This window comes from Glycine soja, chromosome 8 (assembly GCF_004193775.1).
Source record: "Glycine soja cultivar W05 chromosome 8, ASM419377v2, whole genome shotgun sequence".
Lineage (NCBI taxonomy): Eukaryota > Viridiplantae > Streptophyta > Magnoliopsida > Fabales > Fabaceae > Glycine > Glycine soja.
This window is the reverse complement of record NC_041009.1, coordinates 14,903,368-14,924,772: the sequence shown is the minus strand read 5'-3', so window position 1 is coordinate 14,924,772 and position 21,405 is coordinate 14,903,368. Positions and strand designations below refer to the sequence as shown.

Here is a 21,405-nt window from a genome sequence, read left to right as displayed (position 1 = left end):
ACAAACATAATATTGACTAATCAATGTAATATGTTTGTTGCTTTGACAATATTAGGTAGTAACAAAATCAAGTTTGATCTCATTCTTTTGTAAGGATTAACATAATAGATGTCATTTTTTATTGAGTTATTGTCACATTAGAAATTTAAGAGCAATAGACAAATTATGTTTATTATTATGTTTGTTCTAAATTATGTTTGTTTTCTATTTTTTTCAAGTGATTATTGTAATGTTATGCTTGCAACAATTAAAAAAAGGAGGGAGGAAAGATAAAAATTTAATTATATTTTGGATAAATAGTTATTTTCATCCCTAAATGTGTAGAGCGTTAACAAATTCATCCATGAATGTGTCAGATATGTTCTTTCATTAACCAAAATAGAAGAAAGTTAATAAATGGATAGATTTCTCACACTTTTTTCACTTCTAGGGACTAAAATTTAAATTTTCATGTTTCCGAAAACAAATTTGTCAGCGATCTATACATTCTCGAACAAAAAAATGACTATTTACTCAAATTTTAAAATCCCCAACCCAGTGGTCATGTACAACATTATATGTATCCACCATTTCCAACCAATCCCAACATGTGTCATAGGCTTTCATCATCTAATAAGGAGCCCCTTACCTCTACCAATGACAATTCTCAAAATCTATCATTTTTTATGTATCCCCCACCCCCAACGAACTAAAATATGTGTTGTAGGCCTCCGTCAACCCAAACACCGCAATGAAATGCTTACAAAAATTTGCATCAGACATCTGTGTAATATTTGGAGACGAGTACATGAGGAGACCGAATAACCAAGACACTGAAAGACTACTACAAACGGGAGCGACACTTGATTTTCCAAGTATGTTAGATTTCATTGATTGTATGCACCGAGAGTGAAAAAATTGTTCAGTTATGGGTAAAGATCAATTTTGTATAAGTAATCATGGTAACCCAACAATGATTCTTAAAATCGTTGCGTCACAATACATATGAACTTTGACATGCATTTTTGGTCAAGAATGTATGTCAGAGTCCACATGTCTTATGAAGCAACGACTTATTGTGTATTTTTTATTATTTTTAAATTATTATAAAAAAATGAATTGGGTAAATTTTCATTAATTTTAATATTTTTATTATAAGTAATAATAAAAAATTAAATTTATTATTTTATTTCAACCATACAATGAATGTAAAAATTGTGAGTTTTTTTTTTTATCAATAAAATATTATGAGTTTATAGGAATGACATGAGTCACATGAGGTGATGGATCAATATCAACTCCATCGTGGAAATCGAAAAAAAAAATAATGAAGGAGAAAAACGTTAAACAAGCTGCCACTCACCGACCATAACGGCATAACCAACAAACCATAACAGAAGAAGGAAGAGTGAGTTGCGAGTTTGCGTGGTCAGGGTCAAGGATGGGTCCCAGTATCTTTTCCTCCCATGCTCATTCTCACCGTCTCCCCTATGCAGCAAATCTTAACCCTAATTCCTCTCTTCTCCGTCGACGCGCACAATTCATCAGCTTCGCCTCCAATTCTTCTCCACCTCAGCCTCGGCCTCAGGGAGGGTTCAAAGACGACGAGGCCACCGCCAAGAAATCGTTTGCGGTGTCGACCGGCGAGCTGTTTCTAGGGCTGGCGGCGCGGCTGATTAAGAGCCGAAACAGGGGAAGCAGCCTCGCAGAAGAAGATTCGCGTTCAGTGGCCATGTTTGAGGAGAGAATCGAGGCGGCGGCGGTGGTGGTGGAGGACGAGATTGATCCCGACGTGGTTTGGGAGCAAAGAGTGAAAGATGTCGAGGCGGAGCGCAATAGGTACCGCCGCGTCGTCACCACCCCTGGCTTCAGCTTCTCTGCCGCTGGACTTCTCTTCCCTTACCATCTCGGTGTCGCACAATTTCTCATTCAAAATGGTTACATTAAGGTCATTCTCTATTTATTTTTTTCTTTTTGATCACTTATTACTGGGGAGATATAAGGTTGGTTGAGTGGGTAAGAAGGAACGGAAGGAGGTAAAGTTTGCGGTTTTGATCTTCCCACTAACATAAAAAACTAACAAACTAACAATTAACATTTGTCCATAAAAAAGTATCGCTTATTACTGGATTGATATACTAATGAGAGTGACGAGCATGTGCATGTGCAGGAAACAACACCGTTAGCCGGTTCCTCAGCTGGAGCTATAGTTTGTGCTGTGATTGCTTCCGGAGCTAGTATGGAAGAAGCCTTGAATGCTACTAAAATATTGGCTGAAGATTGCCGCAATCAGGGGACTGCATTTCGGCTTGGGGTATGCCTCTTTTCTCAAACTAGTGTCTGATTCTTTGTCTCGGTTAACCAATATTTGCTGCAAGCTTTTATAAGCCTTACACTGATCTTTCTCTTGATATGTGTATTATGCGCTTCTCTAGTTTTCAAAAAACTCAACACTTGTTCTTGCGCTGTAAGGCATCCTCCTCTATATGAAAATAGTTTGTTTGAGATGCTTGGCGAGCAGCAGGTGTACCCATTCACTTGGGAGCAATGTACAATCTATGCATATCTTTGGTGCATTTGGTTCACATCAAATTATTATTGGATAGCATTGTGTATAACTGTATATGGCCTCTCAAATGTGTTCAGCATCTGATAACTTTTTAAGAGTGTGCTTGTCTTTTTCCTATGCTTAGGTGATCCTTTATCCTATTTTCTTTTGTACTTTCCCTGCTCTCCTTCTAATAGTATATATTGTTGCAAAAGATTAAATATGAATTCTCTTAGCATCATCCCTCAAAGTAGTCCAGAATTCAGATCATGTTTAGCTGATAATGTTCCAGTTATAGGTTGCAAACACAGAACCTTGGTACTCATGCTTTTAATCTAAGACAGTGCTGTCTATAACTACAAGTGTGTTAGATAAAATCCTGTTAATCAGTTGTTGGCTTGGTCTGTTATAGACATATGTAGTCTCATTTTGGATAAAGTGTGAATTTTACCGTTGAATATGATAACAATTAGAGCTGTCATGAATCAACTATTGCAAAAGTTTGAGTTATTGATGGAAGGCATATGAATGGTTTTATATTACATTTCTAACATAATCCCCCTGCTCTGGGCCCAGGCTAGAAGCATGGACTATGCACGAGTTCTCTGATAACATGTCATGAGTCAAATAACCCAAAAGCTTAAGCTATTAGATACAAAACACTCGAGAGCATTACATCTCTAACAAGAACCATTGAGGCAGATAAGTGACAAATGAAATAATACTGCTGTGAATTTGGAGACCAAAAGAAAATCTGATAGTTAGGATTTGGCTGGTACTAGGTTATGATGAATGATAACCCTGATTCCTTTTGCCTTTAGAGCTATGCCGCTTTCTTTGGATACAGTTGGAATTTTGGATTTATAAAGTATCTGTTAGAAAGTGGTAAAAGACCAAGTCGCTTCAGCATTTTTACCACGCGCGCGCGCGCACACACACACACACACACACATATATATATATATATATATATATATATATATATATATATTTGTCTATGGGATATATCTGTTAATGAGACTTTTTTTAAATTGACATAGGAGTTTTTGAAATCGAAATGAGAGATTGTGAGATGTGCAGCCAGTGACCTGTGAAAATGTAACAAAATAATTATCTTTGATGGAAAGCTGTGATTTTCTTTTATTGTTATATTGTGCTTAGGAAACCTTTTTTGAAGTTCAAATCTAACCTTTTTTGGTTCAATTTTTTCTCTGCACAGGCTGTTCTACGTGATATTCTTGACAAGTTTTTGCCTGATGATGTTCATATAAGATCTAATGGAAGAGTTCGAGGTAATACTGGATGTTCAGCGCCTCAGTTATTTTTGTCATAGAACTGTCTTGTGCAAAGCACAAAACTGGAAATTATTCTCTTATTTCTCTTGGACTAGTAGAAATAACACATGCTGAACTAGAAAAAATATAGTGTGTAGTTGTCTGCAACAATTTATAATTAACAATTAAATCATTAAATTACATTTATAACTCTAGTTGATTATATGATTGGAAGAAAATAAGGATTTTTTATTTTAACTTCTAGTCCAAAAAGTAAAGTTGGGAAATGACCTAAGAGTTCTTATTATTAGTAGTGAAATTTTTTTCGTCATGTTGTACCTCAACTATGTACTGTCTGTCGCAGTTGCTGTGACACAGCTTCTTTGGAGACCCAGGGGTTTGTTGGTAGATCAGTTTGATTCCAAGGAAGATCTCATCAATGCAGTTTTTACCTCTTCCTTTATTCCAGGGTGATTTGTTAGTATACTATATTTCATTGGTTGCACGCGATTATTTTACTTGTTATAAATTTTTAAATAAATTTAAAACTTACTTATACTCCAGATATCTTGCACCAAGGCCAGCAACAATGTTTCGTAATCGACTATGCATTGATGGTGGTTTGACATTGTTTATGCCACCGACATCTGCTGCACAAACGGTATTTTTGTTATTTATTAATTTGACTATTGATTATCTGTTGAAACCTCCATTTAAGTGCACTGGGAGGTTTATAATATGATTATGGTTTTGTACTTTCTATTCATTTTTGCTTAAATGTACGTTCTATTATTTTACTTATATGATTATGAGATACAGATCTGAGGGAATTTTTTTCCTTGGAAGACATTTTTTATTTTCCAGTGAAAAACATCTATCCAGGCCAAACTCAGAAATCATTCTGGTTTGCAAGGAAAAGATGTGCATTGCATGCACTACTTGCTTGGTCACTTCTTGTGAGGTGTCATACAAAGATTGGGATGGTTAGTAATATTCCCATATGGCATTTTTGTTTGGATACAAAGAGAAAATAAGAGGAAAGATAATGAAGAGAAGAGAAAATGAAAAGTGATAGAAAAATGATCATGTTAAATGACATATAAATCTTTACAATGTAAAAAAATATAATTGGGAAAGCAGTATATTTGTCATTTCATCAACTTTTCTCTTCACAACCAATGCTTCTCACTTGTCCAGGGAAGAAAATATTTTAATGTGAGTTCCACATTATTTTTTTCCCCTTTCCATGCTATTTTTTTCCCATTCTAAAAGAGTGAAGTTGCACTGAGGAGGGCATTCTTACTCTTCAGTTTTTCTCCGTTCAACACTTTTATCGTTCCAAATGATGACTTAATTAGATAATCTGCCAATAATTTATTATAGTTTAAACTAGAAGGTGGGCAATGTCATTTTAGGCTATTCATTTTTTAAGGTACTTTCCAGTTTCAGAATGAACCTTAGACATTTTCCTCTGTCTATTATCTGTTTGAATGTGCTTCAAATACTTGAAACCCCATGATCTCTATTCAATATAACTAATTTTAGGATTTAAGATAACATGATGGCTAAGAAAATGGATTCTGACTTTCTCTGATCATCTGAGAAGATACAAAAAGTTAAAAGAGCATTCTGGATAGGTGAACTTAGGCCGGTTTGAGTGGATGACATAATTTAAAATAATTATGCACTCTGTTATGTTTCAATTCAGATGTGACTAAATAGATATGATTTATCATGTTTATATATTGTCTCATTTCAACCTCAATGAGTATTTACCACTTTCACAGGTTCGTGTTTGTGCTTTTCCAGCAAGTCGATTGGGATTGCAAGGGATAGGAATTAGTCCAGACTGCAATCCTGAAAACGTGTGTAGCCCACGACAGGTAACCCTGCATTCTGTGAAAACATAATAATTTTCTTAAGGGTAAGTAGATGAATATTCTGCATGAAATCATTGCAGTTTTTCAACTGGGCACTTGAACCAGCAGAAGATGCAATTCTTGACCGACTCTTTGAGCTTGGATATCTAGATGCCGCTGTCTGGGCAAAGGAAAACCCAGTTGAAGTAATCGTTCAAGATGATAGTCCTGCGTTTGGAAATGGCAATGCAAAATAGATTAATGATATAATGAACTACACATAGATAGTTCATTGTGCTGATTAAAGATGCATGAGGAAACTACAGACCATTGAATCAACGATGTTTCCTTGGAATGGAGCATCAATTAGGAAAAATTCACGGGGAGAAGTCCATAATTAATCTCGTTTATTCATATTTATTGTACATTGCAATAGAATTAGAGGAAAGAAAAGAAAGAAAGAAAAAAGTTGAGAGGTAATATATTTAAAATTTACTAGCCAGAAGGTTCATGTTGTTGGAAATTTATAGTGAATTATAAATAGAATTTGTAGCTAGTTTTCCTGTGAATGACAAAGTTATGATAATTTAATTTGTCGAATGTGATGTTTTTGTGTTATTAAAGGCAGAGAATTTCACCTGGTTTTTTAAAATCTTAAAAGTTATTTTAAAGTTAAAATTAAAAATTAGTTTAAATTTTGGTATTGTGACTTGCATATGTGGATTTGGAATAAAGAATAGAGAAAACAGAAAGTCACTCAATACAATTGGATGTAATTATTACTGAAAATATTGAAACTATCCTACAAAAATCCAAATCAAATAATAAAATAATCCTAAATTATTGCAGACCCAAAATTCATAATTGATTAACAAAAATATTCTAAACTATTACAAGTCTAATTTAGATCTTATCGAAGTCCATGTACGTTAACACCAAGTTGTAATTAGGTCTTACTGTACTTTGTAATGGTCCAAAATGCTCTATTTAGTTTTCTAAATAGGTTCAATCGACTAGACTTAACCACACCCGTTAACATCGTCTGACTGAATTTGTACAAAAACGTCAACATTGGCAAAACATGGTACAACAAGAGCATGCCATAAATCACCATGTTTAGAAATTCATCTTATGGCTAGATATTTGATTACTTTATAATTATATACCAACATCAACAACAATGGCAGATTAAATTTGTTTGCTATATATGCCGAGACAGGAATTATACAAGTTTCCAGTTCCCATGCATTATACCACGCTCTTTAATAATTATTAACGATGCTGCATATATATAGTCTCTTCTATAAAATAAAAAATATTCACATTAAAGATTATAGGAAAACATAATTTTTTTTTTATAAATTACATAACTTTTCGTTTCTTAATAATTTTTTTATTCTTTTAGTTCCTTAACTAATGTCCTTAGGACATTGATTAACATTTTTCACCCTACAAAGCTAAGTTTCCATATAGTTTCACATGAATTTTCAGTGCAAATTAAGCATAAGTCTTGTACAAATTAATATATATTACTACATGTAAACTTGTGTAGACAAAACCAACAAGGTTGAATTGAAAGTGTTTTTATCTTTATTGCAACATAAGCGCCCACCATATCAACAACGCTGATGCACCTTCTTTCTACAAAAAGCCGTTCTTAAATTCAAAATGCAATTATAGAAAACTTTGTTGTTTCTTCCTCATTTCTCTTATATTACAATTTGCAACCTAGCTATAGCTATCCCTAGCTACTTCAGTAAACTTATAAGCTACAATTTTCCATTTAATTTCCCTGTGCTTAATTTTCCTTTGCTCTCTAGGGTTTCTCAGAGGCCTTGTTCCATAGACATTTTGGCATTCTGTCCACTCCAATATTGGTGATCATGATAGCTATTTGGAGGTGGTCAGTATGCCTCTGAGAAACCTTCTTTGAGGGTTCAACCATGTAATGTAAATTATATACATTAATTGTAGCATCTTCTTCCATATCTTGCACTTGAGTCATATATCGAAGTATCAGAATGCCACTCTGGTTCCAAAACAATTGCTTAGACATTTGGATATCTAATATAATGCGTCTTTTTTTTTTTTTTTTTATCTTTTTGCAGCTTCATATTAATCTGAAAGACTGAAACACAATGTTTATCGCTCCTTTCCTTGATGAAAACACTATATCGGAGAAGCAACTTTTTTTTCTTCTCTTTTGGCTGGTTAGACATCATGATTTGAAGGTACTTAAATTGGTTTTCGTTTTTCATTCAAGTGGAGCTAGTGATCTGGGGTGGAAGTCAAGGTTTTAAATATTGGTCACCCTCGCGTTTTAGTTTTTTCATATTTGTTCATATAGCGAGAAATCGCGGTACAGATGCTGCTGATGCGATACCAATTGCAGTTGTGTTGCGGTCATAGATAATTAAAAAAACCTTGATGTTACAGTGTCGTGTACCATTTCTTAAAACCCTTGAAGTCAGGATTCGGAGAAACTTATACATGCAACTTATATATTGGTCATGTTCCAATTGTCTTTAGATAACTATGATTTTATTGTATTGTTTTTGGCTTGTTATGATGGCGAAGCTGTACCTTTTTATATATATACATTTTCAAACTTTAAAGGAATATGGATGATTGCATGTGCCTGTGCCTCCACTTGTTTAATTAACGTCCATTGGCTTTTGAGGGAAGCCATTGAAGCATTGGATTCCTAACTCCTACAAGCATTAGAATTTAGAACTACAGAAATTTTTAGGTAAACACCACAATTCATTTCATCAACAGTATTAATTTAAAACAATGAATCATGAACAATTACATAAATATAAACCTGATATCTAATGTGAAACTACTCCTCTTTGTAATCAAACATATTATAATTGTACGGTACACTGTGTAGTTTACCTGTTATTATAGGTTGTGAACGTTTGTAATTATATTTTTTCAGTCCTTGCATGAATTGTGTTTTATACATAAAAAGTATAATATCAAATTAATGATTTAAGTGGTTACGTGAGCTTTGCTCTTCTTCCTGCCTCCCGAGTCCGTAATTTGTGCATGTCTCTGCATCCACATTTGGTTTAATTTATCTATGCAACCCTCCCTAATAGGCATAAGGCAATGACACAAACCATTCCAAAGCTTTTATTTTCTCACACCTGACACCTCTTCAACAGCAAGTGAATCTCATTTCAAGCAATTTATTTGGCTCAGTTATTAGGGAGAATTTGTTTAAACTTAAAAAAAACTTTAAAATAAACATTTTTTAAAGAATTAAATATGATTTAGTTCTTAAAAAACATAAAATTATTTATTTTAAGTAAAAACAGTTTAGACAAATTAACACATTAAAAAACTATAAAATTACTTATTTTAAAAAATTGCTTATTATATTTTGAAATAAATCGTGTGCCTATTCTCCATGAGCAGAACAAATTGGCATGCTTAAACAATGATATAATCATAAAATGGATGAAATCGGCCGAAAAATATTAGAAGAGAAATATTGTTTTTGTTCCATCCTTTTATATATGAATGTTGCTCATGTTCCTGCAATTCAATGAATTGATCCGTTCATTGGAAAATTATCACCATGCATGTTCTTTTATAATTCTCCTTTCTCATTTAATCTTTTTAAATATTATAAGTTTTTATTTTAATCTCTATAAATATCATGAATTTCACATGTTGGTTCTCCTAAATATCATAAATTTCTCATTATATGTCGCATTTAGAAGGACCAAATTAAAAATTCATAAGAATATTTAAAATAAACAAATGAGAGAGAAAAATATAAAGAATCATTTGAAAAAAAATTAAATAAAAAACTAAATAATGAACACAAACTTTTGAAGAATAAAAAACTTAGCGGAGATTTTTTATTATAAGTTATAGAAATTGAACTGTATACTATGAAGTCTATAACAATCCACACATTCCTTTGTATATAAAAAAAAGAGTTTTTTTAAAAAAAAATAGAATTTAACATAACTAATATACATGTACCAAGAAAAAAAAAACATAACTGATACATGATGAAATAATAAATAACTGAACAAAATTAAAATTCAACAATTTCTATTTTTCAATTAAAATATTTATTGATCTTTAGTTTAAGAATAAAATAGTTTTTGTGCTCGTTAAATTGCATTACTCGAACTCAAAGGAAGTTTATATTCATTCATCTGAGATTTGAGATATTAAATAACTCTTAATTTTATAATGAAATAAAAGAGAAGTTTTAAATATATATTTTTTATTCCGTCAAAAAAATTTTATTGTTGTGAAAAAAAGTAATTTTTTATGCTGAAACAAAAAAAAATACTAATATGTTCTCTGAATTGCATTACTCTAAAGTCAAAGAAAGTTTATATTCATTCAATTGAGATATTAAATGACTCCTAATTTTATGATAAAAGAAAGACAAATTTAAATATAGTATATTTTTTATGCTGTAGCAAAAAATACTATTATCCTCATTGACCAAAAAAAGATATATATTTTTAATTTTGTAACCAAAATAATATTTTTTAATTTTTTTATCTAATTATAGTTTGATTTTTACCTCAAAAACATATATATTAACGCACTGTTTGGAACGGTATCGTTTAGTATTGTTTCAAGAGGAGGAATTACAAAGGGGGAAAAAAGTAAATGACCCTACCACTGTATGAATTCGTTCATTTTAAGCAGAATGGAAAATAAAATTGTGTTTTGTGTAGTTAAAATACCAAACTATTATTATTTTTACGCACTTCATTTTTTTTTATAACGGTTATATATACATATATATTTTTTTCTTTTTTACTTTCTACATAACCACCAATTAAAAGAAAATAATGTTTTTTTTACCTCTCTGTCCTTTTATTTTTTTTTCTCCTATCAAAAACCTAAAAATCATTTCATTTTCTACCTTTTCTTTTCTTGCGTTTCTTTTTATTCTCTTTTACTTCATTTCCTTTTACTTTTTATTTTTCTAAATAAACAAACCATACAATTATGTAAATGTCATTTGAAGGATTAACACGACTTATTATTTTATATTTGCCAAATTAAATTTATTGTCAACTTTTTTTATTTGTCAAATTAAAAATAATTTTATAGAAATCATGTAAAAAAAAATTAAAAAGAGACTAGACGAATTAAACTGCATATTAATTATTTATATATTTAATATGGACAATATTTTGTTTAAAAACTGAATCAAACTGCACAGCAAACAGCTCAATTAAAGTGTATATTAATCTTCCTCATTTATTGTGACCGAAATCAAATCCTTACACATTGGCACAGCATGCTTAGCAAAAACAAATTAAACATGTACGTTGATAATTAATTATACTATCATATAGCATTAACTGCAATTTTCATCCCATTCAAGCTGCAGTGATCTTGATTAGTGCAGATGAAGTAGTTTGGTCCTCGGGCTAGTGCGATGTGATCATTTCCTGACCGATACGTTATTGATCCTTTTGGAGCTCTGCATGAATTATATCCAGCCTCGTCCACTATCACCACATTGTCATACGTGATATAGTAGAATACTGCACGCATGCATAATGAATAATAAAAATTAATGAGGCATGCATGTCTAAGAAAATATAGCATTTCAATTTGCATATATATATATATATATAGAAGAAGAATTACAAATCAAGAACCCTCTTATGTTAAAATTATTATTATAATTTGTTAGAAAAACGTAACAAAATGATGCATGGTATAGGGGTAGTCATGTTAACTGTATAGTTCCAGCCAAATTATTATAATTTTGAAGATATGATGATACCAACCGAGTATATCACCAGTCCTGAAACTCTTTCCATTAGGCCAGGTAGTCATGTTAACTGTATAGTTCCAGCCAAATTCACCACCAACCATATAGGTTTTTGCATGAGCCATCTCAGAGACAGAGTAAAGCACCAACATACACAATAATAGTAGGATACCTCTTCCCTGAGCCATCTTTTAATTGTGCTAAATATAACAACAATTCAGAATGTGGGTGAAAACATATAACTAAGGAAGGGTTTTATAGCTGATTATTAAAATTTGCAATTGCTAGTTACTCTTTTTATTATTTGTTAAAGGCAAAAATGTCTCTTTTTATTTTAATGTAATTTAATTATTTATGTTTTAAATGAGATTTGGAATATATAGTTACTCTTTTTATTTTATCTGTTACACGTGCAGATATTAAAGATTTAGAATAGTTACTCTTTGAGATTTGGAATAATTATTATTGGCACTCTAATTATTATTAATTATTTCTATAAATTAAACTAGTGAATCCTCTTATAGAGGGGAGAGACATTTCAGGAGTTCAAATCCTCCTTATTAGTATTTTTAATAAAACTAGCAAACTAATATTTGTTAATAAAAAAAATACACCTTTACTTGATCTTTTTGCAGAATTGCATTCTTTGTAATCAGCCTCCCACTGCACTGCCACCACGTTGTGGAACACTGGAACAGAGGACAAAAATTAAATACCGCAAGCCAACAACAATAATAAAAAATAAAAACTAGAGAAGTTAATTTGAAAGATTATATATATATATATATATATATATATATATATATATATATATATATATATATATATATATATAATGAAAAAACTAATTATTAAGTCATTTTTATATTGTTACAATATTGTTTTTTACAAAATATTGTGACAATGTTATTTATGTAGAATCACGTCAGAGTTTTATCTCGATAAACTATGCTGATCTTTAATACAAATCTTTATTATTTGACTGTGGAGTACTAATGAAATAGTCTTTTTTAACTCAGTATATTCATATTAAGTTAAAATTGAAAACTACAAAATTACGAAATCATTAAATAAGAAATGAAATATAAAAAAAAATGTAATTTTCAATCAATAATAAAAAGTGCATTCAAGAGAATGTGTATAAAATTGGTTAGGCGGTTGGAAACGGAAGTTTAAGAGTTAAAAGGAAAAATTCCCATTAATATTCTAACAAAAACTAATGATTAACATTGGACTGGTAAATAAAAACACAAAAACTCTATGACTTTGATTGAAGAACAATACCAAAAACATCTAAAAAATTGTAAATAAGGCATCTAATAAACTCTTATGTACCTATAACTATAACAATGTTCACACCGTAAAGTTTGTCGTCGTCTTTAACTAGTTTCTAAATATCCCACTAAAAGATAAAGTCCAAAATATCCAATGCTGTCAGATCCTGGGCTGAGTTGGTGACAAAATACCCATGAGTTTGAATTAATCACAAAAAAGGTGAACTCTTGGAATATTTCAACCATCTTCAATATCTCAATTTAAGCCCAGCTCTTCCTTGAGGTACTTAATTGCCTCTGATACACCGTCCTGGAAGTCGAAGGATCATGTATACAATGCATGACAAAAAAGTAATCACCTACTTAAGAATAGTTATTACCTCAAGCAATATTCTTTCAGCAATTTCTGCTGCCCTTGCTTTAACTGTTGATGATAATGCATCATGGATTGCCAGTGATAGTACACGCGCAGCTTCGTGGATACTCGTGTTATCATTTTTATCAGGCAGCAAATGATTTCTACTGAGTGGTTCAGGTGAAACACCAAGCCAATGCATTCTCTCAGCCCAATAAAACTGATCTAGAATGAAAGGGCATACTACCTGCAATGCAAGTTTATTCCACCATATATAACAACTACATGCAGGCAACAAGCCAACAACACCTGAGGAAGCTTGTTTCAAGATTTCAAGGTTTCAAGCAAGATTCCCAGGGGAACGTGGACTTGAAAATATCATATTCTCAGGTTTGGTGCAAATATTACCTGGAGTATTTGATTCAGAGGAATGTAAAATACTCATAATTATTTTGCTGCTTATTCCCATGGAGAAGGGTATATTGGATTCCCATGGGAATGAAAGTTATTTTCTACAATAACTACCACGCCCCACCTCATTCTCTCACATTTATTTTTTTAACTTTTATTTTTGATTAAATAAATTTTATTTTTTCCTCAATTTACTGGTATCAAACAAGCATGTTCATGGGAATGATGTTCCCAAAAATAATATTCCCGAGCATGTGATTCATGAGAAAAATTTTCTTAACTTAAACAAACGCCCCCTGGGATACATTTAGAAGACATGTATTCTTAAGCCCAAACCAAAACTTTACATGATTTACGAATAAATTTATGCAATAGGAATCATGCAATGAAAAATCTATCTTCGACTTTTAACCTTTCACCAAAATTAAAGACATTACAAATACAGGTAAAGAAACCTGTCAACAATGTTTTTCATACCATACTAATTGCATGTTCCCTAAATAATTGATGTATTACTGAATCTCCAAGCGTACAATTCATCAATTACTGAAGGTCTAAGTGTACAACTACACGCCAGATCATGAAATAGTATATTAGTGTAAAGATGCCAAAACTATAACCGTCATCAATATGTGTGTATCTATATCTGGGTTTATTCAACAAGTTGTCATCCTAACATCCTTCAGTATACAATATCCAAGTATCAGACAGATTTAGTACAAAGCATGTATTTTGCTCTGTATTGTACACCAGGTCAAGGATATATAATAAAAATCCTAGTTATTATTAAAGTGAACCAGACCGGACAAGTCAGTTCAACTGGTTGAACCAGGAATCAGTCAGGTTACTGGTCTAGACAATTTCAAAAGCAATGGAGCAAAAAAAAAAAAAGGTTAAGAACCCAGCCAAGCCGATCAAGATCCTGCCAACACCAGTCAAAACCAAGTAATAACTGGTGATAGAATATCAGTTTGAACCAGTTTTTCAAAAATAAGTGATCTTTTTATTTTTTTCTTAAACCTTTTATTCTGAAGCATGTTTCAAATAACGCAGATCATATATAAGATTTATGTATGAACTATTATTATTTAACTATTAACTATGAAATTTTTATTAATTATAAATTATTTATCTAGTAAGACATGAAATATGATCCTTTTATGGTAATTTAAAATTTCACCTAACTTTTCTCGTAGTTGTATATTAGTTCATTACTTAATATTTTTACATAATATTGAAAATAAATATTTGATTATTATCATCAATTCAGTCCTAGTTCTTCCATGATTTAACTAATGAATAGTGAATTAGTATCTTCACTTATTCAATGACCGCACCGCTAGGTCCATTACAGTTTTAACAATGTTGTTACAAATCATGCAACTGAGTATCTGCATCTAATAATGGATGTATGATAGCAAGGAATTGATAAAGTACCAACCTGTGGTGTGCCTGCCTGTAATGCAGCAGCAGTAGTTCCACTAATTACAGATAGACATTCCATGCAAAAATATATATTAGTAAGCATGTCTCTTGAATGCTTCAATTTAGTGATAATATCAAAAGGCCAGGGGATTAGAATACAAATTCTTCTACCTGCCTCCGTGGTGAATTACAGCAGCACATTTTGGGAAAAGCCAACCATATGGTACGGAACTGTTCACATTATATAAAACCATGTCATTTTTTTAGCATTTTCTTTCATTTCAGAGAATTTCAGAAAAAGAATGTTGATTTTCTGTTAATATTAGAGTAGATAAGAATAAGATCATTAGAAACCATAGCTCTAATTGTAAGTTACACTAAGCTATATCAAAAATCCAAATTTAATTGAATCTCAAAAAATGGATGTCAAATCCAAGTTATTATATTAAAAAGAGGAGCCCCCTTTCCAGCCTAGCTTAAAGTTTGTTGTAGTAAAGTAACTAAAGAAAACTCACCCAGAAAAACACAATAGCCGTCCATTACAAAGAGGGACACAATCGTCACTCCATTTTTTCTGCTCAAATGATGCTTCAGCAGCAATGGTACGGACTATTGATTCTAAGGGTTCATATCTTGCTGTAAATAGAATAAATCTGTAATTTGTGGTGCTCAGGACAGTCTGAAGAACACAAATAAATGCATAAGGGTTTTTTAAAAAACCCATGCTGCAAGTGAATAAGAAAAATATCAGTTAAAATAATATATAATTGCAATGACTAAGGGTGTGTTTGAATCACCATTCCGTCATGTTGAACACCAATCCAATGTGAGAGGAGGATTGGGTTCAATGTGCATTGGAAAGTGGGATTTGGCTAAAAGAAACACACTCTCTAATCTCTATCAACAGCTCTACTGTGTTACAAGATTGATGACAAAATTGTAGCAAGTGGTACCTTCCAATAGAACTCAGTCCAATAAAAATTGGTGTAGTCTTTATAAAGTTTTGCAACTCTAAATGACTGGGACACAAGTCATCTGATGAATCATGTAATGAAATTTTTCTGCATTTCTTACAAGTAAACTGCCATTCAATAGGGAGGAACCAAAATCCACAGACTAGCACTTTCGATGGCCAATATTCTGTCAACGCACTAAAATTAATCAGGTAATGAAACTAAAAGTCTGAAAGCAAGTGTACTAGAGAAATCATACTCCAAGTAAGAAATCAAATATTGCTAAAAACATCCAACATGTAATGTCTAAGTCATCATTCATGAATAGAGAAACAGACTTCAGTACATACCCACTAACCATGACTTCAAAAAGCTTTCTTACCAACAAAATCAAAAGCAAAGAAATTTTAGTTAATTCGATAGGAACAAAAATTTACAAGATATTTTTTTAGACACAGTATATGTCCAATGTCTCAATACATTCTCTATTTTTATTCTTCCAATTTCACTCCTACATAAGAGATTTTAGACAATGATTACAGAAAGCCATTGCTCAATGTGCCACAAATTTGGAGCAAAGAGACATTTGAATGTGACAACATAAATTGAGAAACATTTAATTGAAGCACTACTCGTCACCCCTCAGTATGTTACCGCAACTACTGTATGACATTATCCCAATTTTGTGGTTTAGGAGGATAGTACCTCCAAATGGATAAATAAAAGAAAACAGCATAGATGCACGCAGAAGAGTCTTAATACAAAAGCAAAGTAACTTCAAGTCTAAACAGCCAAAATCATGGAGATAGATATTTAGTGCATGTAGTTATGTAGTTAAAGAAATGATTATAAGAAAGACAAATAAACAAACATACCAGGACATTCAACTACTTCTTTACTAAAACCATACCTGTAGAACAATACACAGAAATAGTAATAGAAATCAGAACTAATATTGCATATCAATTCAAAAGATCAAGTTTATACATCAGTTGCCCTTTTGTTGGATCTAAACAACTTTTAGTAGTCACATACAAAGAGAAACAGTAGTATTTTTTATACATAACAAAAAATACCTTAAAGCCTTGTCTTAGTAACTTGTAGAGCCTAAAATACATCATTGGGTTAAATAAGTTTTTAGTTCCTGTCAAATTTCAGATTGAGTTTTGGTCCCTCTAAAAAATTTTGTCCATTTTTAGTCCCTTGTTTATTTTTATTGCTCATAATTAGTCCATATGAGGTTAAACATTTGCCCTTTTGTTGCCCATTATTAGTCCCTCTGAGGGACTAGTTATTAGCAATAAAAATAAACAAGGGACTAAAAATTTATTTAACACTACATCATTTCAAAACCCAATGCAACTTAGATTTAGTTTAGCACACATAACACAGGGATATTCAAGCAACAATGCCAAAAGAACATCAATATGAAGTTTGATCCAGTGAGTTCTGTAAGAGAATTGCATTATATATATATATATATATATATTGAAAACGTCTTTCACATTTAGAATCCGTTACTTACATCACAAGTGGAGATTGTGGTCTATCATGCCAAGTAGGAATACCTGTTACTGGATCCTGAAATCAACAAAAAAAATGCCTGGGTGAATCTAAAAGAATGAGGGTGCCCCATACTAGCAAGGGTACATGTACATGTCTATAGCAACCTAACTCAGGTTGCACAAACATTGTTTGAAACACAGAGTAGTAGGCATAGAAATTGTTTTTTCTAAATTCAGCAAAAAAGAGTGTAGGAAACACTAACAGTAAAAGGACATGGACTAAGATGCAAGACATCATTTCTCCATGATCCCCAATTTTCTGTGAAAAGGGGCCACATCCAATGAATAACATCCTTCCAGCAGACCTATAGGAAATCAAGATGATTAAAAAATGCAAAAAAAAAAAATGACAAATCAATACATAAGTGCCAGTTCTTGATATAAGATATTATAGTTGTTAGTAGTGGGCATGGGTTTCTGCCAGTCTTGACATAATTAGTAGTATATGAGTGCATTAGATTATTGTATTTGTGTGTAGCATCCTAATCATCAATGTTAGCCGTCATTCTTTATCTTCCCCTTTCCCTATCTAAATCCCAAGTTCCTGACCTTAATTTAACTACAGCAACTGAGAATATTACTCTTTTATCTTTATTTTACACCATGGTTGTATGGTTAATAGTAACTAGGAAAATAAACAAAAACACTTGACACAGCATCTTTCCAAACTGAAAACATTAGAATATAATAAAAATAAAGAAATACCTTACCAGAAGGAGCATCAATGAGGTATTTATACAAAAGAGGAAGCTCTATTTGGAATTGGCTTTCAAATGTTGCAGGTGCACTGCACAATAAATCAATGATCAAATTATCAAAATGAGTTGTAGCATCCAAAACTATATAGCCAATCATCAATTGGATATGACATTTTACATTCAGCTATCTAGAGAGAATAATTTTTTATGTAAAGCATATTGTATTTCTTCCGAAAAAGGAAAGACATTGAGCAACACATATGCTAACCAATGCAATGCAAACAACTTACAAAAGTTTTTCATTTGAACATTGCAATTCAGTTTTCTTCACCTACAAAATAGAGTTGTATATATTGTGCCTATACTAGCACTCTAATTAAAATTTAAAAGTTCAGAGGTGAAACTAATAAATAATTCAAGATAACTTTGTCAATCAATACCAATTGGGTACGTTTTCTAATTTTCAAAATATACATGTTTTATTATTATGGCAACCTCAATAATCTGAGCTCTAAATGTTAGGAGAAGTTCAAGATCATTGATGCTCTTACAAAACTGTAATTGCTCACCACAAAACAAGCATAGATGTATCCAAATTCCAGAATGTTTGATATCATACATGATGGTGATGAACTTACCTGTATGGAACAACATAAGGAGCAGCTACAATGCAACGGACACAAAAACTTTCTGCAAGGCTCCACCCTTCCTAAACCATCAAGAAAATCTGTTCAATTACCAGATCACCTTTAGAAAATGTCGGTTGATTCTTTTTTCAATTCCAGTAGTATTAAATGTCTCATTGTTTCCTTGAACACAAACAATTCTATATAAACTATTCCGCACTCCCGATGCAGCAATGAGCGATAAGAACATTTTTTATAAACCAATTGTCGTTAACAAGTTTTAGCTCAATTAAACCCGTCCCCCAATTATGTGAGAAACTTGTCAAAATTCAAAAAGATTTATCTTGATACAGTTTTCAACTTAGAATACCAAAGCAAAAAAGTTTATCACGATAAGATCACCGTCCAAGCCTGGGCCATCTCCAAATATCCTTTCAATTAAAGCATAGCATTCTTGTCTAAGATCTCTTGTAACTTTCTTTTTCTGCAAGAAAAAAGATGACTCTGCTTTCCCTGATATTAGAAGACCCATTAGAAATATATATTCTCCCCTCACAATAGCAGTCCAGTTTTCATAATTAGAACCAAATTGATTGTTCAAACCTTCAGTATCATTATTCTGATCGGCACATAGAACTGGGGGTGATGAAACTGGGCAATATTGAACATGTTTTTCAGCCAAGTGAGTACTCAAGCTCTGAAAGGAAATATTTTGTTTTAAGTGTCAGTTATTAACAGTAAGGAAAGCACATTTCATGTTTTTAGAAATACATAATTTTAACATCATTGTCACAGTCACAGCAATAAAAACCCATTTCTTTCTATTGAAATTTTACGGATGACTTACTGCCAAACAGTTAAGCAAACCACCATGACTGCCAAATGTAAGAGGATTGCGGTGATTGGTGAATGAGAAACCACAACCACAAGAATCCATTACTAAAAAGTATTGTGAAAAATGATGTTCCATCGAGTACTAAAGGCTATGAAAGGTATCCAGAATGATCCAAAAACTAATATAATGCTCGTTTAGACTTAAGTTGGCATTTGGTAGGGGAGAAGTTTTGAGTTTCCCAGGAATCTTCGGTTGGGAATCTTAGTTTCCCATGTTTGGTATCCATTTTAAAAAAGTAAGATTTCTAGAAAACAATGTTTCCCGAGAATGTTTTTTAATAAATTTCCCACGAAAACTTTCCCGTGGGGGGGGGGGGTTTGGGAATCTATTCATGATTCCCAGGCATGAAAAACTTTCTCCCCTACTAAACCCCCCCTAAGGTAAATGTTTAAAATGCAAACCTCGTGTGCTGAGTGAGTTATTAGCATCACATCATACTGTTTCTGGTCACGAGCAAAAGCTGCAGCAATGGCCTGCAATCAACAACAATGCAATGCAAACTTTAGCAAGCAAGACTTTTAAAGCCAATCTAACTATAAAATAAAATAAGGGCAACTAGAAATCTCAAACCAAATCACATCATCAATGTACTATACAAGCTGATAAGACAATTTGTTTCTGTACTCAAGAATTTCATGAACAATACATTGAGGAATACTAGTCCAAAATTTTACCAACTATCAAAAAGTGCATCTTCGCATATAAAATTAGAGGGAAAAAGAGTTTAGCTAAAATTAAGCAGTAAAAAAAATCTCAACACTTGTGGTGGTAATTGTAAGCATCACCCTTATCCTATTCCTATGTTGTGCAACAGAAATAAGTTTAGGAAAGAGAGTACTGAGAAGTAAGAAAGGAGAAAAACTGACTGCAAGAGGGTAGACATCGCCTTTAGTGCCGAAGGCCATGAACACTGCTTTCGGCTTCCTTCTCTCCATTTTCCTCTGTTCCAAATGATACCGCACTTCCTACTTCCTAGGTTCCTTCTATTGAAAATTTTCAATTATTTTATTTTAGAACCGCAACAACAACACTAAATAGTTAAATTCGCCATAGAATGTGATGCCATAACAAATGGGTCTCCAAAAAATAAAAAAAATATAATTTATGAATTTTTTTTATATTTATTAACTAAATTTGAATTTTTTATACATATCACCTCATACTTTCAAGATAAATTTAACTTGTTTGTTGTACAGAACCATTGAAACTTCTCAATTTGTTAAGTTATATATATAGAAAAAAAGTTGTTTGTAAAATAATTATCTCATTGGAGTCTTTATAATTTCAATAAGTTTTGAATTTAAAATAAATATTTTTAGAAATATTAAAATCTAACTAAATATATTTTTAAATCAATCATAAATAACATTTCTGATTATAGTATTCTTTAAAATATGATTCTTAGAAATACAAAATTATACTTCGAAGCAAATCTCACCTTGCCAACACTGTTATTCTAGTGTAAAAAACTAAGGAAATCAGATAGACCGAAATCGTCAAAATCAACTCTTAAAGTATTAAAGTAAGATTCGGTTTAAGTATCTCAAAAACATTATTAATTTTGATATTTTCGTTTTTCAAGTAGTTTTAGAATATTATATATTCAATAATTTAGAAAGACAAGTTTAATGCATGAATTAATCAGAGGAGCATTAGGCTTTCATTTTTTCTTAACTAAGTTTTTCTGGTAATGCTAACCATCCAACAATTTATTTTAAAAGAACTTAAAACGAATGCGGTTGGATATTAATTTATTATTACATTTTATCCTTA

At 31.8% G+C, this 21,405-nt stretch overlaps 2 protein-coding genes across 7 annotated transcripts; one reads left to right on the top strand and one right to left on the bottom strand.

Moving 5' to 3' along the window:
* The first annotated feature begins 1,266 nt into the window (after positions 1–1,266).
* LOC114422235 (patatin-like phospholipase domain-containing protein 2) lies at positions 1,267–6,278 on the top strand. Its single transcript, XM_028388487.1, has 7 exons — positions 1,267–1,927; positions 2,150–2,293; positions 3,747–3,819; positions 4,166–4,271; positions 4,366–4,462; positions 5,589–5,684; positions 5,762–6,278. The coding sequence occupies exons 1-7, from the start codon at positions 1,421–1,423 to the stop codon at positions 5,915–5,917; spliced, it is 1,179 nt and encodes a 392-aa protein (XP_028244288.1). The 5' UTR covers positions 1,267–1,420; the 3' UTR covers positions 5,918–6,278.
* Positions 6,279–11,017: 4,739 nt separating this feature from the next.
* Positions 11,018–20,661, bottom strand: LOC114422234 (sterol 3-beta-glucosyltransferase UGT80A2). Of its 6 annotated transcripts, none has more exons than XM_028388482.1 (16): positions 20,499–20,660; positions 20,034–20,105; positions 19,341–19,434; positions 19,108–19,250; positions 18,750–18,820; positions 18,119–18,200; positions 17,617–17,718; positions 17,374–17,429; positions 16,724–16,758; positions 15,849–16,035; positions 15,411–15,620; positions 15,067–15,126; positions 14,912–14,951; positions 13,085–13,306; positions 12,045–12,119; positions 11,018–11,197 (listed from the first exon to the last, which is right to left on the bottom strand). In XM_028388482.1, the coding sequence occupies exons 1-16, from the start codon at positions 20,565–20,567 to the stop codon at positions 11,165–11,167; spliced, it is 1,551 nt and encodes a 516-aa protein (XP_028244283.1). In that variant the 5' UTR covers positions 20,568–20,660; the 3' UTR covers positions 11,018–11,164. The 6 variants fall into 6 exon arrangements, 5 of the variants coding, with proteins under 5 accessions (XP_028244283.1, XP_028244284.1, XP_028244287.1 ...); XM_028388483.1 differs by having other exon boundaries at positions 12,051–12,119; XR_003668647.1 differs by lacking the exon at positions 11,018–11,197 and adding an exon at positions 12,766–13,014 and having other exon boundaries at positions 20,499–20,655.
* Positions 20,662–21,405: the final 744 nt, after the last annotated feature.

Coding starts and splice junctions, on each gene's coding strand:
- LOC114422235 (XM_028388487.1), top strand. CDS start 1,421: ATGGGTCCCAGTATCTTTTCCTCCCATGCTCATTCTCACCGTCTCCCC. Junction 3,820..4,165: donor ATCTAATGGAAGAGTTCGAG/GTAATACTGGAT, acceptor TGTCTGTCGCAG/TTGCTGTGACACAGCTTCTT. Junction 4,463..5,588: donor CGACATCTGCTGCACAAACG/GTATTTTTGTTA, acceptor CCACTTTCACAG/GTTCGTGTTTGTGCTTTTCC.
- LOC114422234 (XM_028388482.1), bottom strand. CDS start 20,567: ATGGAGAGAAGGAAGCCGAAAGCAGTGTTCATGGCCTTCGGCACTAAA. Junction 19,251..19,340: donor TCAGAATAATGATACTGAAG/GTTTGAACAATC, acceptor TTCTAATATCAG/GGAAAGCAGAGTCATCTTTT. Junction 13,307..14,911: donor TACAGGCAGGCACACCACAG/GTTGGTACTTTA, acceptor CTTGCATTGCAG/GTAGTATGCCCTTTCATTCT.